We start from the raw sequence: 16,306 nt of genomic DNA, 5'->3' as shown, positions 1-16,306 counted from the left end.
ATCCAAAGACAAAAAAGAAGGCTTCAAAAATATAAAGTGTCCGGACACCCGACCCCCCATCCTACAGTTTATTCTTTTTTTAAAACCTCCATTGAAACTTGCCTCACCTCCTTTTAAATTAGCTTCACCATAATACAGTTTATTCTTTTTAAAAACCTCCATTGAAACTTGTCTCACCTCTTTTTAAATTGGCTTCATAATTTGTAGTACAGTTTTTTCTTTTTAAAAACCTCCATTGAAACTTGCCTCGCCTCTTTTTAAATTTGTAGGACAGTTTATTCTTTTTAAAAACCTCCATTGACACTTGCGTCGCCTCCTTTTAAATTTGTAGTACAGTTTATTCTTTTTAAAAAACTTCCATTGAAACTTGCCTCACCTCCTTTTAAATTGGCTTCACCATAATTTGTAGTACAGTTTATTCTTTTTAAAAACCTCCATTGAAACTTGCCTCACCTCCTTTTAAATTGGCTTCACCATATACAGTTTATTCTTTTTAAAAACCTCCATTGAAACTTGCCTCACCTCCTTTTAAATTGGCTTCACCACAATTCTTAGTACAGTTTATTCTTTTTAAAAACCTCCATTGAAACTTGCCTCACCTCCTTTTAAATTGGCTTCACCACAATTCTTAGTACAGTTTATTCTTTTTAAAAACCTCCATTAAAACTTGCCTCACCTCCTTTTAAATTGACTTTACCATAATTTGTAGTACAGTTTATTATTTTTAAAAACCTCTATTGAAACTTGCGTCGCCTCCTTTTAAATTTGTAGTACAGTTTATTCTTTTTAAAAACCTCCATTGAAACTTGCCTCACCTCCTTTTAAACTGGCTTCACCATAATACAGTTTATTCTTTTTAAAAACCTCAATTGAAACTTGCCTCACCTCCTTTTAAATTGGCTTCACCATAATACAGTTTATTTTTTTAAACCTCCATTGAACTTGCCTCACCTCCTTTTGAATTGGCTTCACCATAATTTGTAGTACAGTTTATTCTTTTTTAAAAACCTCCATTGAAACTTGCCTCACCTCCTTTTGAATTGGCTTCACCATAATTTGTAGTACAGTTTATTCTTTTTTAAAAACCTCCATTGAAACTTGCCTCACCTCCTTTTGAATTGGCTTCACCATAATTTGTAGTACAGTTTATTCTTTTTTAAAAACCTCTATTGAAACTTGCCTCGCCTCCTTTTAAATTTGTAGTACAGTTTATTCTTTTTAAAAACCTCAATTGAAACTTGCCTCACCTCCTTTTAAATTGGCTTCACCATAATTTGTAGTACAGTTTCCCTGATAGCAGACACGGTCGTAATGACGTCATTAACTGATCGTAAAGTGGTAATACTCGTCATGTCGTCGTATTTATGACGTTCTTACGACGTCATTTTGACGACTTAGAATGGCAACTTTCATTTGCATTTTTATTTGACCAGATTATGACGTGATTTCGACGTCATTTACTGACCAATTTACGACAAGTAAATTTGCTCGCTTATATGACCAGATTATGACGTGATTACGACGTCATTAACTGACCAATTTACGACAAGTAAATTTGCTTTCTTATATGACCAGATTATTACGTGATTACGACGTCATTTATCGACCAATCTGCAACAAATGAATTTGCATTTTTATATGACCACATTATGACGTGATTATGACATCATTTATTTACCAAACAACGACAAAGAAATTTGCGTTTTCATATGACCACAGTACGACGTGATTATGACATCAAATTTTACCAATCAACGACGAGGAAATTTACAAGTTTAATTTCAAAGCCACATACTATTTTGCCATTTTTTCAACCTTGCCATGTTAGCAAGGCTATTTCTACTTATAAAAGGAAAAGTAAAACTAAAAAAAAATAGTACAGAATTTTTTTTATTTTAGGTAAAGTATATAATTCTTCAAAGAAAAAAAGTTTCAAAAGCAGTGGCAAAAATAATCATTTCTTAACTGGTTGCCAACCAAACCAAACAAGAGGAAGCATTATATGTCAAAGAAGTTTGTATCTATTTTAAAACTTTTTTTTCGCAAGTGGTGTCATGCCCCTAGTTAGCTCACCCCCCCCCCCCCCATGCACGCCCCCGGGCTCACCCCCTATAAAAAATTCATGATCCGCAGAATTAATTCGCCGCCGGGCGTCGAGCCTGCGCATGCGCGCTGCACTGCATGCAACTGGCGCAGTCGCAACCATTTAATTTGAAAAAGGTATGCCCTTTTCGCCGTTAAATGTTGCAGCCTAATTTTGGATCGAGAATTAAGTGCGACGAAGATGGCCGTTAATAATAGTTCTACTACTTTAAGAACACGGTTCAGATTTGGATAACGACTTCGAAGGCATTCGCAGGAGACCAAACAGTAAGTTAGATAACCATCTTCTAAGATTTTCTTTTCGGAGCGCGGCTTGCCTTTGGCTTTAGATTTCGTGCACTGACACTGCCCGGCCGGGGTGGCTGCCCCGAGCGCCGGCATGCTGAATAGGACAGGCTGCGCTGGTGGGCTCAGGGCCCAAGTCTGCACAGACACAGTGCACACTTTAAAGTTTAAGGTAAATGCCAGTTGTGGTAACGATATCAAAATGAGTTCGTACAGAATCCAATGAAATGACCACCAAAGTGTCTGTCTATATTTATAAATAATAATAATACCGTATGTGCCAAAGGATTCTGGAAGAAATTGTGTAATTGCTGCGAAATAAGCAAAAAAAGCACAGGATTCGGGTCAACTCGAGCCAAGGCAAGCGTCGGGCCGACATTAATCAGAGCAATAATATTAATAACTGTCCCACGTGCTATCTGTGTTGGTGATCTTCAGTTTGAACATTTTTCAGTGTAGATTTCAAGATTTCACAAAGTTCAGTTTATGTTCTGTACCAGATCTACATGTAGTATGTAGATCCTCGATGATATACCGTACTGACAATTTTTTAACATGTTTAAATCCTAAATCTACCGGGGTATTTTGATTCTTGTCATTCCCGAGGGGGGGGGGGTATTATTGCCCCCCCCCCCCTTATAAGATCTCGGCCGTGGATTGCACGATCACAACGAAAATTTGCATGATGGTAGAGAATGACGTAATCTACGTAGTTGCATTGGTAAATTTCACTGAATTCATTTTTTTTTTTTATATGAATTAGGCCTAGGCCTAATTATGCTAATTTATTCATGAAATCATACTTTTTGCTCTGATTCACTAAATAAAGCTCCTAGAATGCTATTTTTGGGGTGAAAATATTCTTTATCGCATTCCTAACAATTGTGAATGAAAAAAAATCTGGTACCAAGACCGATTTCTTATGACTTATGTATTTTTTTTTTTTTTAAATCATGTAGGCCTATTTCTTTAATTTTTTACATTTTGTTTTTTATTGTATTTTCGATGGAAATCGTTCTAGACTTAATTCTAATCATAAACAAGGCAAAATTAATTAAGTTTAATCAGTAAAAGTAGAAATAATGATAAATTTATGAATTTTGGCTAAATACACAATTTGCATTGGATTTGTACATGAAATCATGTTTATGAGCAATTTTGGGTCTGACATGCACTTACATAATGTTGCGTAATGTCGTAACCGCGTACCCGGGCGTCACAAATTTGGTCTCAAAATTTGCGCGAGACTTGAAAGAAAAAAGTCAGTGAGCGGCGAGATCAAAATTTTTTGCGCGACAGCGTAGTGATGAAATTTGTTGAGGGGGGGGTCAAATTGACCCCCCCCCCCCAGTTTAATAAGGGTTAAGGCCGTCACATGAAATGCCCTATATTCATTATTTTTCTACCAAAAGCACCATTTTGAGTAAGATTTTTAATGAATAGATCTGTTTGACATTTCAGGAGAAAGAGAGGGAGACACAAAACCACCTGTCTCGGTGTCACACATGAGGAGTTGAGGAGGAGATGAAGTCAGTGAATATGACCTGGCCTGGGGGAGTTTCCAGAAGAAGGCCCAGAATCGCTGGATGCCAGGAGTGGAGATCCTTCGTTGCTGCCCTACATGATAGGAGGCATCGGGCAGTACATGTAGGTAAGTTAGAAGGCTATTTCAGATGTAAAGCCTTTTTTTTTGGGGGGGGGGGATCATTGGGAATCTCTATTATCAGAATCACGCAGATTTGGGTGTGCACAAACTCGGGGCACCTTATAATCTGTTAATGGTCCTGACTGTACTTCGAGGACTCTGTGATATTTTTTCATTGTATTTTCATTCACGGAGCCTAGACAAGTCTCTGTTGCCTGTAGAACTTTGTACACTAAGATGGATTTCCCTAGAAAATCCACCCTTCCCACAATAATTTTGGGGCAAACATTTAATTTGTCCAATTTGTAAGCTTTTGTACTCTAAATGCATACAAAGGCTTAAAAAATGTTAATTGTTGGAAGGTAAAAATTTTGAAGGATCACTTTCTTACAATTCCCACGCTATATAACGCAATGACATGAACTTTAACTCGAGTGACGTACGTATGCAAGAAATACAGAATTGGTGCACATGCATAGCTGATTGATTCATTGTGCTAGTACTGTTACTAGATCGGTTTGGACGTTCTAATTTCAATGACAAGTTTAGATGGTAAATTGGCGCTAATAAAATTTTGCATTGGTCGATCTCGCGATGCCAGAAAACTAATTCCACCTCAAAATTTGTCAGATTTTTTTTGCAAAATATATATTTAATTGATCCTTGACCTGAATTTAAGCCAAATCAGGCATAGGGAATGGCTGTATTTCAGCCTAGAAGTTCGAATTCTCGGTCCTGACAGTCCTGGTTACCCCATAAACATTTAAAACACATAAAAAAGGCATGAATTAAAATTGTAATTATAAAAAAATAATATGTTTTATGTGTCAAATAAATTGATTTTAAAATTTCCTTCCTTATACAGAGATGGTTAAAGGTCTTGAGGGCATCATGCCCCCCCCCCCCCCGACTTGACTTAACATGTTAATATTTTAAGTATAAAATATGTAACAAACCCCACATCGTTTTTTAATCATTTAAAATAAATTGGAAATTAATATTGAAACCATCTAGTTTTTAATGAAGATTAATAAATAGTTTATGTAGAAAAAGTTTTTATGTTTCTCCTCTTCTGTTATTTTTGCAGATGCTGTAATTTGAAACGGAAGGTGTCCTGCCAATAAATTTTCATCCCACCTGAACTGCCTTGCCTGCCTGCACCCAGTCATCTGTTCCTGAGCATTTTCATTTTCCTCTATTTTTCATCATCGTTTGTTTCGGCCTGTATGAAGTGAATTTCACATTGATTGGTGGAGCTGCTAAGTTGGCATTACAGGGCCACGCCGGGGTATGATCCTTTGGGTTGAACATCATGACTGCTAGTTGGTCGGCAAAGGTGATGGGATCGATCAATGTCACATGGAGTAAGATCGATACCAATCTGCTTTGCTACATTTCGAACAATCTCATACGGATACGGATATTATTGCGACAGGAGTACTGCTCGATGTGGTCAAGCCTATTTGACAAAGCATTATGGTGTTAGTCATGTTATCAGAAACCGATTTTTCAAAATCACGGAGTTGCTTCAATTTAGTATCGATAGATATTTCAAGAACGTGTAGACTAGTGAGCTTTTCATTAAGAATTTCACGCAATTTATTTTCGCGCTTATCCATGTCATCATTGAGTTTTTGTCTCTCGCGTTCCATTGCCACGGCCACCGCTCTTTGAACGACTGTATCAATATGATCTAGGTATGCTGGGCTTTGTTTAGATCCAGTTAATGATGAAGCAGAGGATTGTGTACATGCGTTAGCCGAGTGCAAGCGGCCTCTTGATCTGGTGGATATCTTAGACATGTTAGAGATTACGTAATGATATAATTGAAAAGTGGGATGGGCTGTGCATCTGCCAACTCACCAGTCAACCAATTAGAGACGGCCTTCCAAAGTGACACAGCACGAAAATATCAATATGGGACTGGTCTAGTCAACACATAGATCCTGAAAAAACCATGGAGACCGCAGACGCAAAATGACTTCCATACATAAAGATATGATGCACAATCTCCAGTGGGTTCAAAACACTGAACACATGCTATGCTGATACACAGACTATCATAAGAACTTTTTCAAGCAAAGGAAATCTGGTATGAAATCTCTCAGCTCACATAAAAAGCCTACGTAGCTACATGTAGGGAAGAAAATGCGTAATTGCTGAGAAATGAGCAAAATAAGCATGTAATTCTATCAAATGTCAGGTATTTTTCGAATCGATTATAATACACTGTCCCACATATGCTTTTCTGTGTTTACAGCGATCATCAGAATTATCGATTTTAAGTTAAACAATTCATGATTTTACAAAGATACAAGTTTACATTAATGTACCAGATGTAGATTATGTACAATATATTGACAATTAACTTTGATTTTATAGATTTTCTCAAGAAATAATTGTTTGCTGCAACTACTGTCTTTTCCTTCTAAGTGATAGTGTAATACAACAGTTCCACAAACTATTTTCATCAGACTTATTGATGCATGATTCTTTCACCCAAATGCAAGCTTCCATAAATCCTGAAAACTTTGCAACTCAGGTATTTTTTTTTTTACATACAGTATATTTTTTCCTACATTACATAGTTGCCTTAAGTTAATAGCGCACCTCTAGTAGTAACTATCTTAAAATGAGTTCGAACAGAATCCAACAGAATTACCAGCAAAGTGTATGTATATATAAAAGATGTGTGCCAAAAAGCTCGGGAAGAAAATGTGTAATTGCTGAGAAATGAGCAAAATAAGCATGTAATTCTATCAAATGTCGGGTATTTTTCAAATCAATCATAATACACTGTCCTGTCCCACATATGCTTTTCTGTGTTAGTGATCATCAGAATTATTGATTTTAAGATCAAAATTCATGATTTTACAAAGATACAAGTTTACATTAATTTACCAGGGCCCCGTCTTACAAAGAGTTATGATCATTGATCCGATCAATCGCAACTATGGACGGTCAGCAACGTTAACATCTATTAAGCATGTTTGTTCAAAATATTTTCTAGCTATGATGTATGTTCATGCATTCATTGTTTTCTCAAAAATTCGCTGCGTTTCTCTTTGCATACAAAGGACATTGTGCAAATTTTTCGTAGAAAAAAATTATGACACTGATGGATTTCCATAGAGTTATGATTGATCGGATCAATCGTAACTCTTTGTAAGACAGGGCCCAGATCTAGATTATGTACAATATTTTGACAATTAACCTTAATTTAAAAGACTTTCCGAAGAAATAATTGTTTGCTGCAACTACTGTCTTTTACCCCTGGCCCTAAGTGATAGTGTAATACAATCCAAACATTTCATAAGAATTAATGTACATGTATGATTCTTTCACCCAAATGCGAGCTTCCATAAATCCTGAAACTATTCCAACTCGGGTATTTTTTTTTTACATACAGTATATTTTTACCTACATTACATAGTTGTCTAAAGTTGAAGGTATATTTAATTACAATTTCAACGAAAAAGCTTTATTCTTGGAGATCATTATGCCTCTGTTATGTATTAATGTGTATTTATACATGTACAATTGTATGTATTGGTATAACAAACATTGTAATTTCATTCCTTTGACCCTAATACTGCATTTTCATAGAAAAGTGTTTTTTTTTTCAATCTATTTAGAGTTTTCAACATTTTGTATTCCTTTTTTTTTTGCTGGTAATATGTTATGCAACTTTTATTTATTAATAGAATATTTGCCACGATTTCGTAATTGAAATGCGTACATGTATTTGATTTCGTTTTCCATTTTTGTATATATTCTTTTTCGGGGGGGGGGGGGGGGTCATGTTCTTGAGACCGAGACAAGTTATGCAAGGCCCTGGCATGGAGGATCATTATATTGTTACTGGGAATGCTGGACATTGTCAGACCACCTCAGTATTCACCAAATATAGATAATCCTCAATGACAAGGTCTTTGAAGTGATGTGTGTATGTACATTGCATGTAGAATTTAATGTTTAGGTCATTATCACGTCAGAATACGTTAAGATATCATAGTTGACTCCAAAAGACGTCATATTCATTTCAATATGCGACGTCAATATGACGTCTATTACTAGTCAGCAATATGTTGCAAAGTCGTCATTCAGACGTCGTAGTTGACTTATAAAGACGTCATAATTACATCAATATGACGTCTGAAACTGGTCAGGAATAGGTAGCAAAGTAGCCATTAAGACGTCGTAGATGACTTTTAAAGACGTCATAATTACATCAATATGACGTCTAAAACCGGTCAGGAACACGTTGCACGGATGTCATTAAGACGTCGTTGTTGACTCTCGAAGACGTCATAATCACGTCAATACACGACGTCAATCTGACCCTTGATACTGGTCAGGAAAACGTTGTAAAAACGTTGCTAAGACGTCATTAAGACGTCGTAGTCACTCTTGGAGACGTCATAATGACGTCAATATACGACGTCATAATGACGTTATTCGCGGGTGCAAGATCCCGTCAATAAGACGTCATGTTACGACGTCAAAATGACGTGACACTCGTCGTTAAACTGACGTAATTATGACGTCATTTTTACCAGTTTCTGCTATCAGGGTTATTCTTCTTAAAAACCTCCATTGAAACTTGCCTCACCTCCTTTTAAATTGGCTTCACCATAATTCTTAGTATAGTTTTTTTTTTTTTTTAAACCTCCATGAATCTTGCCTCACCTCCTTTTAAATTGGCTTCACCATAATACAGTTTATTATTTTTTAAAACCTCCATTGAAACTTGTCTCACCTCCTTTTAAATTGGCTTCACCATAATATTCAGGTAAGGTATATTCATTCTTTTTTTAAAAACATCATTGTTCACTTCCCTCGATCATTTGGCTATATATATAATACCTTTTATTCTACACTATTCTTCCCTTTAAAAAAAAACCTGATTGTACTCCTGCCTCCCCTGTTCTGACATTTGCCTCTCAACGTACTGTACATAGTGTTATTTTATTATCTCTTTATATCGGAAACTTCGTTTTACCGAATTGCCATGCACTCTCTCCGACGCGTTTGAAGTCTTAGACAGCATGGAATACTGTACTACCAGCCGATGATACACACACGCACACACACACACGTTATTTGACAACTTGTCTCTGGAGCCAAAGTTCCTCGCATATAACTATCTGCATGCCTGCACGCAGTGTGTATTGAACACGCACGACCACGATCTAATGAATATTCATCGGCTAGAGTGACGTCATTTTACGAGTCTCCTTTCAAACTTGGATCATAAGTGCCTACCACACAGTACAGCACAGCACGGATAAACTGAAGATAGAGCTAACTAAATACAAGAAACTGTACTTGCGCGGTCGGGGGAAATGACGGGTTCTTCTGATAAAGAAACGCTCTGGCGCTGGCTGGAGGGAGATTCGTGCACTAGTTGTCAAAAATTATTCCTGTCGATGAAAAAAGTCGACCATAATAGAGATAGCATGGGTCAAAGTTCGCCTCGAAAATTTAACTAGCAAAAAAGGGGGATTTCAGGGAAAAACCGATGGACAAATAAAAAGTATTTTTGTTTCACTTTACTATGGGGTTCACACAGCATGGGCTAGGCCAATTTTCCCTTTCATTCGGGAGTTTGTTCATTATTGAGGTCCGTTTGTGTACTTGGTAAGATGTTATGTCCCGGGTTATGTAGGATTCCTCCCAAAGACTTGTCGTGCCATCATTTATAAATTTAGTTAGGTCTTATTTTTCAAACATTTTCAGGCATTTTTTTTTATACTTTGTACAAGCTAGGCTCGGTTTATAAATGACAGAACTGACTGAGATTTTAAAAAGTTTTAAGCTTTTTCCTTTTTCTTATGGAACTGCCATTGGTGCTTAAACTCAATTATGTTTTTTGCAATTAATATATTGACTTATGTTATTAAAATGATGTCCTCCAATTATGTCACAATAGAACTGACGTAAATTAAACATTGTTGAAACTTATATGCCCTATATATTCTTACATGGGAGACAATGTTCTTACATAATTTACAAATAATATTTATTTTTGAAGTAGGGCCTAAATAAGAAAATTCAAAGTGGAGACATGACATCATCGGGCCGCCTATTGCATGGACGGGATGCATAAAACTGTTTTCAGTCTAGGGAGCCCCATGGGGAGATTACATGAAGGCATTTTTTTCATTAAGAGATCGAAGGGGGGGATAAAAAGTTTGTTTTCATAACGCAGACTTTCAAATTCAATGGATAATTTTTACCAGATTTTAATGAAATTCCATGCAGACTTATGCGGGTACGCTCGTTAAATTTTACTTTATCAATCAATTAGATCACGGTCAGCCTTGATAAAATGAGATTGAATGCAACTATAAAGAAAGAGATCGAGAGGGGAAAATACGGGAAAATAACCGTCTGCTGGGTGAGCATGCAATAACAATCCGTTTTCTTAAAGGGGTAACCAAGCTGAGTAGTATTTGAACCGTTTGAAAACTGATCATATGCAAAAGATATTCATGGCTGCCACTTATTCAATATTTAATTATACTCGGGGGAGCATCTCATAATGTAGAAAAATATGACATAAAGGATCCATGTAAAAACATAAGAAACGAGGAATGGGGGTGTGGCATCAGCCCACCTAATTAGGTGGGCTGATGATGTCATTATAATGATCGAGTATCCATGCAGGACGATGTATACTGTTTTCAGAAAATATTGCTTTGCTTTAATATTCAAGAACTTTGCTATCAGTCAGATTTTTATGAAATTCAGTTCACCATTTTCCTTGGTGAATTTTACGAACTCTATTTATCATAGTTGTAGTTATTTTCACCCCGGAGTACCACTTCAATGCCTGAGCCAGGGGCGCGGATCCGAGTTCTTTTAAAAGAGGGTCGCGGGGTATATATTGCTCAAAAAATTCTGACAAGCAAAAATTAAAAAATATATATATAGTCTTTCACCTCCGCCTGCCGAGACTCATATAGGGCCCGCGGTGAGCATATTTGGCCTTAGCCTCTTGTTGAGGCCCTGGCGGCTGCTTCCTGAGCGAAGCGAGGGATTTGATATGCGAAGCGAAATATGCCTGCATGGCGCTGCGCTTTGCTATATATCCCTCGCTTCGCTCTGGAAGCAGCCGCCAGGGTCTCGACAAGAGGCTAATTCGGCCTATGCCCCCCCTCCGGATCCGAAACTTTAATTTTCCTTTCATTTATTTCCACATTAACAGAAAAGTAAATACATTTCAGGGTGCTACATAACTTTTTAGAAGCACTTGCCCGGTCGGCCGGTCGGGCAAGTAGATTTTTAAATAGTTGGAATATACTTGCTCAAAAATCTGTTTCACTTGCCCGAAAAAAATCATTGAAAAAACCTCTTCAAAGGAAAGTTTTGCGGTTATTTAAACCATTGACCTTTTCTCTCTTTTGACATGAACTGATCTACCTTGTTATTGCATTTCTTTTTCCAAAGTGATTTTATTTTGCCTGCCATGACCAAAACTAGGGTCAATATCATATAATTTCGACCCTAATTTTGGTCATTCTACTGAGAATTTTGCTTGCCCAATTCGGGCAAGTAGTTTTGGTCTTTACTTTAAAACACTTGCCCGACTCTAACTCCCGGCTCTAACTTTTACTTGCCCCGGGCAATCGGGCAAGTGCTTATGTAGCACCCTGCATTTTTGTACATCTCAGCATCATTATGGAAGATACAATTTAAATTACATTGAAATACAACTGGCAGTACTATATATTACATTCGTGAAAATTAACTTACCTTACCTTACCTTACCGCAAATACTGGAAGAATGCTGAATTATCAGCCGAGCTTCCAGGTCCATCTTCTAATTTTGTCAGCTTCCTTCATGCTACAATAAGTTAAGGAGGCAGTGGGGCAAGTTGATGACTTCTCATATCTAATTGAGAGTAGTGGCAATCATAGTGCTTATTATCTTTCCAGTGTCGGTCTAGCCTGATTTTGAAGGTGTCTACTGTGGGAGCTTCAACTACCTCAGCTGGGAGAGAGTTCCAATCATTGACTACTCGGTGACTAAAAGCTTGCTTTCTCACATTTGTTCTGCATCTTGGCTTTACAAGTTTGAACCTATGAACTCTTGTAACTTAAAACATAACTCGGCATTTTCTGACCTCTCTTGTGTCAAGCGCTACATTTATGATACATAAATAATAAACCAAATTAAACATTACAGTCTATTGTTCTATGTCACATTGAAATAAGACTATTTTTATTATTAGACCAACATAACCTTTTATACCACGCAAAACGTTAATTTTTCTTCGTTATTGGCACAGCAACTATACCATACAGATAAATGTAGTCGAAATCTTCAAAATTTACGTTGCCATCATAAACAACTGCCATGGCTGACGGGGGAGGAGGGTCGGGAATTCCGACTTCTCGTCTAAATAACAAGAAATCTTTTGAACATAAAATGTCCAAGAAGGTTGCAGAGCTCACACAAGTTGTACATATGTTGTTTTCTCGCAATCACGAGAGAGAAGTGGAGTTGGAATCGACAAAAGAAGCCTATGAGCAAGAGATTTCCAACGTTATCGCGGACGCGAAGAAACGGATCGAAGCGCTTGAACAGGACTTCGCAGGAGCGAAAAGAAAGACACAAACACAAGCCGCGGCCGTTCAGCAGGACTTTGAAAGAAAGTTAAATGAACAAAAGCAAGAGAGCGAGAAACAGTTCCTTGAAATTTGGGAGAAAGATGGGACATATTTGAAAGAGATTGCAAGTCTCAAAGAAGATATTGTCAAGTTGCAAAAGGAATTGGAGATCAGCAAAGAGGAGGCCGTGAAGGCAAAGTTAATGACCAAAATGGATCAATCTAATAAAAAATGCAATGATCAATCCTCGTCATCGAGAGAGTCTTCATCAGGAGTTGATGTTGTTGACCTTGAAGTAACTTCTCCCAGAACCAATGGATCACCCGATCCTGCAGACCTTATTCGGCTCAAAGAACAATTGAAGGTCAAGGAAATAGAAAATGAAAACTTGAAACACATGGTGGCAATGAATGTTCAAACACAAAGAGAAAGTGACAAGGCAATTGCCCAGTTTAAAAAGGATTTAGAAAAGACTGAAGGAGAGCTGAGGTTAAGAATTTCAAAACTTATCGATGATGCAACTCAAGCAAATAAAGCCAAGGAGATGGCACAGAAGAAGAGTAAATTGCTGGAAACGGACATCAGACATCTCAAAACCAGATTACAGGAGAAAAAGAAGGAAGCATCATCTAATCATGAACATAAACAAAGGCGGAGCAGTGAAGCAACCTCAACTAGACCTGGTTCAAGATCATCTAAAAGCCTCTCTGAAGTTTCTTTAAGTGTGAGTATTTCAAGCAATTAACGAAGGGAGGCTTAAAAAATATCACCTCAGATGTTCAGATCATATTTAGGTTACAAAAATTATCTTCAATCTAAATTTGTGAAACTTGGCAGTGACTTCTGTTATTTTATATCTTGTTCTTTTCATTTTCCCCTGTTTATAAGTAATCTTTGATAAATTGAAATGTATTTTCAAAGGAGTATGAGACATTCATATTTCCATTATGCAACGTTATATGTGTGCCCCAACTTCTCATAACTTAATTTAGATATCATTGTTTAATCAAACTTAGTTTAGGTGACACATATTCTAGAAATAAAGAACAGAATTATATTTTTCATGTTTTTAATTGGTGCAAAATCGTAATTTTGTTATTCATGATCCAAATTCTAATTTTCATTGCAGGATTCTCAAGAAGAGATTGAAAGGCTGCGGAAGGAGATCAAATGGTACCGTATGGAACTTAGTAACAGGGAAGGAAATTTCAATCGCATGTTTGCAGACTCAAATCCAATTCGACTAGGAGGAATGACAGTAGCAGGACCAAATCTTGGAATGGCTAGACCTAGACCTGACCAATCGGTTCTGGTAGGTATCACAATTTGTCTAATATGAGTATTAATTTCTTCTCTCTTTGCATTTCGAAATCTTAAATATACATGTATGTGTCTTGAATATTTAATATATAATTTTTTTGCCATCAAATGAAATCCAATATTTTAATGTGCATGTATTACATTATTTATGTTCAGTTTAGTTGCCTTTATATGTCTTTGATTTTATCACCCTTTGCTTACTTATTTATGATGTGATTTTATTTTATTTCTGTTCACAAAGCAATAAAGTTAAATGGTAAAGATCAAATTCATCTGAAATATCCCATTCATATTTTTTTGCATACTGTCATTCTGTCTTTAGCATGGCTGCCCTCATCCTGTGCTTGAGCATTCAAGGAATTCCTTCCTACCAGGTAGTCCTACCCATTTCCTACACTCACCTGGGCGGAGAGTGGCAAATGTAGATATATGCCGCCTTGTCAAAGGACTCGATTGCTGCAGTGGGACTAGAACCCTGGACCTTGTTTTTTAACCAATCATTCTCTTGTATTTGTGTTGCAGTCACCCTCGGGATCCCTATCGTCCCGTTCTGATGATGGTTCCCACAAATCCCGGTCACTGCCGAACCGATTACCGACCCTCGGTATGGACGGGAGACAGAGGGATCGTACCAAACCAGGACACAACTCAAAAGGGGCAGGAGTCATGGGGGCATCACCATCAGTCAGGGAGAAGGCTTCGGTCCACAGTATAAGTGGATATAGCTGATTGAAAATTGAAGTGAAGGCAAAGTTGATATTCTTTTTTTGATCAGGAAAGGGTTTTAAGAAGCTGACATTTTGTGGATGAATTCTCAATTTTTTTACTTATATTGATTTCTAGCAAATTTTTTTTCAAGTGAAGTAAACTGAATGCCTTGTACTTTTGAAAGATGCATTTAACATATCTTGCTCTCACAAGACTCATTTTGCCCTTTGCATGGAGATATTAATATAGCAATATTAAACTAGGTCTGACCTTGGGCCTTGTGAGGTATCTTTGTTTAGGCCAGTCAACATATTACAGTGGAATAATACGCAAAAAATAAAAATCAGTGTGTGAATACTTGGCCAGTCAATTTTGCAATATATTATTCCCCTATATAATTTTAATTGAATTGACACTTATTCACTAAGATATTTCATATTGAAATGATTAAAAAAATATATGTATATCTATCATGTATTTCAATCAGTCCATTTGAAATTTAAAGAACTTAAAAAAAATAAGTGCACACAATTTTTTGCTCTCTTCACGCCCACAGGAAGAGTTGCCTTTGAAAGATCTGGAAAGTATTCAGGTCTGATATTAAGTCTTGCTCTATGCTGCATTATGTATTTTCAAAAAATGTACTTCCTGAAATGGACATTGAGAGATGTGGTAAATGTATATTTTAAAAGTGAGAAAAATATTTTTATAGTATTCTTACATTAAAACCATTGACTTTTTAATATTGCCAAAGTTTTACAAAACATGATTTTCATGTACAGTACATACATTTGGTTTGAAGACATTTCACATGAGATGAGACTTTACCCCCCCCCCCCCAAAAAAAAAAAAAAAAATAATAATAATAATAATAATAATAATAATAATAAATAAATAAATAAATAAAATAAATAAATTATTTAGTTTTCATCACTTTTAAGGATTTCATTAATTGTAATCTACGCAACTGCCCTTTTTTTGTTTAGGTAATCACAAAATGAAATTACAGCTTCAAAGGGATTATTGGCAAATCACTGTCAGTGGTCAAATCATATTTCCATTTTCAGATGAGGGGAAAGGGATACCTAACAAAATTCTGAACTTTTGCTCAACTTCAAATATAAGGAAGTCTGAATACTTAACAGATTTCCAAGCTAGTTTTACATTTTTATTTCACCTCTTGGTCAATCCAAATTGCTGTTTATGTGATGGATGGAAAAGGGAGATTAGGCATGTATAATTTCCTGTAATGATAGCCTGTGGTTACTTTTACTGCATATAGTTCAAAGAATTCTACCCTCTCCCCCGAAAGAAAAGCATATTCATTAGTTTGTTTGGGGAATGTTTTTGCAATTTTTTGCTCTATTTCTCTTAACCTAGAAAAAAATCTTGGTAGCTTTATCTATTTGAGAGATGTCCAATCTATAGCAGTTTACCATATAAGTATTGAAATGTACGAAAGTATGAATCATATTATTTAATTATGATAAAATGCAATGGGATCTGTGCAGTATTGAAACGAATGTCAAATTTATAAGATGTGTATTTTTAATGAAATTTGTATATATATATTTTTAAAGAATGTACATAGATCTAGACATCGTTTTATGAGGTTGAGTAAAAATTCAT

At 36.3% G+C, this 16,306-nt stretch overlaps 1 protein-coding gene and 1 long non-coding RNA gene across 2 annotated transcripts; both read left to right on the top strand.

Annotated features, from left to right (window-relative positions):
- The first annotated feature begins 2,198 nt into the window (after positions 1-2,198).
- Positions 2,199-6,590, top strand: LOC135154227 (uncharacterized). Its single transcript, XR_010293599.1, has 3 exons — positions 2,199-2,370; positions 3,850-4,039; positions 5,121-6,590. It is a non-coding gene; the product is annotated as an uncharacterized LOC135154227 (long non-coding RNA).
- Positions 6,591-12,363: 5,773 nt separating this feature from the next.
- LOC129262515 (protein FAM184B-like) lies at positions 12,364-15,511 on the top strand. Its single transcript, XM_054900640.2, has 3 exons — positions 12,364-13,373; positions 13,779-13,961; positions 14,492-15,511. Exons 1-3 carry the CDS (start codon positions 12,396-12,398, stop codon positions 14,696-14,698), a joined length of 1,368 nt encoding a protein of 455 aa, XP_054756615.2. The 5' UTR covers positions 12,364-12,395; the 3' UTR covers positions 14,699-15,511.
- The last annotated feature ends 795 nt before the right edge of the window (positions 15,512-16,306 follow it).

This window comes from Lytechinus pictus, chromosome 5 (genome assembly GCF_037042905.1).
Source record: "Lytechinus pictus isolate F3 Inbred chromosome 5, Lp3.0, whole genome shotgun sequence".
NCBI classification, from domain to species: Eukaryota; Metazoa; Echinodermata; class Echinoidea; order Temnopleuroida; family Toxopneustidae; genus Lytechinus; species Lytechinus pictus.
Note: the sequence above shows the minus strand (reverse complement) of the source record. Positions and strands in the feature narration are given on the sequence as shown.

What these genes read in the sequence shown, in the direction of transcription:
- LOC129262515 (XM_054900640.2), top strand. Translation starts at nt 12,396, where the DNA reads ATGGCTGACGGGGGAGGAGGGTCGGGAATTCCGACTTCTCGTCTAAAT. An exon ending in TCTCTGAAGTTTCTTTAAGT is followed by an intron (nt 13,374 to 13,778) that starts GTGAGTATTTCA and finishes TTTTCATTGCAG; the next exon opens with GATTCTCAAGAAGAGATTGA. An exon ending in GACCTGACCAATCGGTTCTG is followed by an intron (nt 13,962 to 14,491) that starts GTAGGTATCACA and finishes TTTGTGTTGCAG; the next exon opens with TCACCCTCGGGATCCCTATC.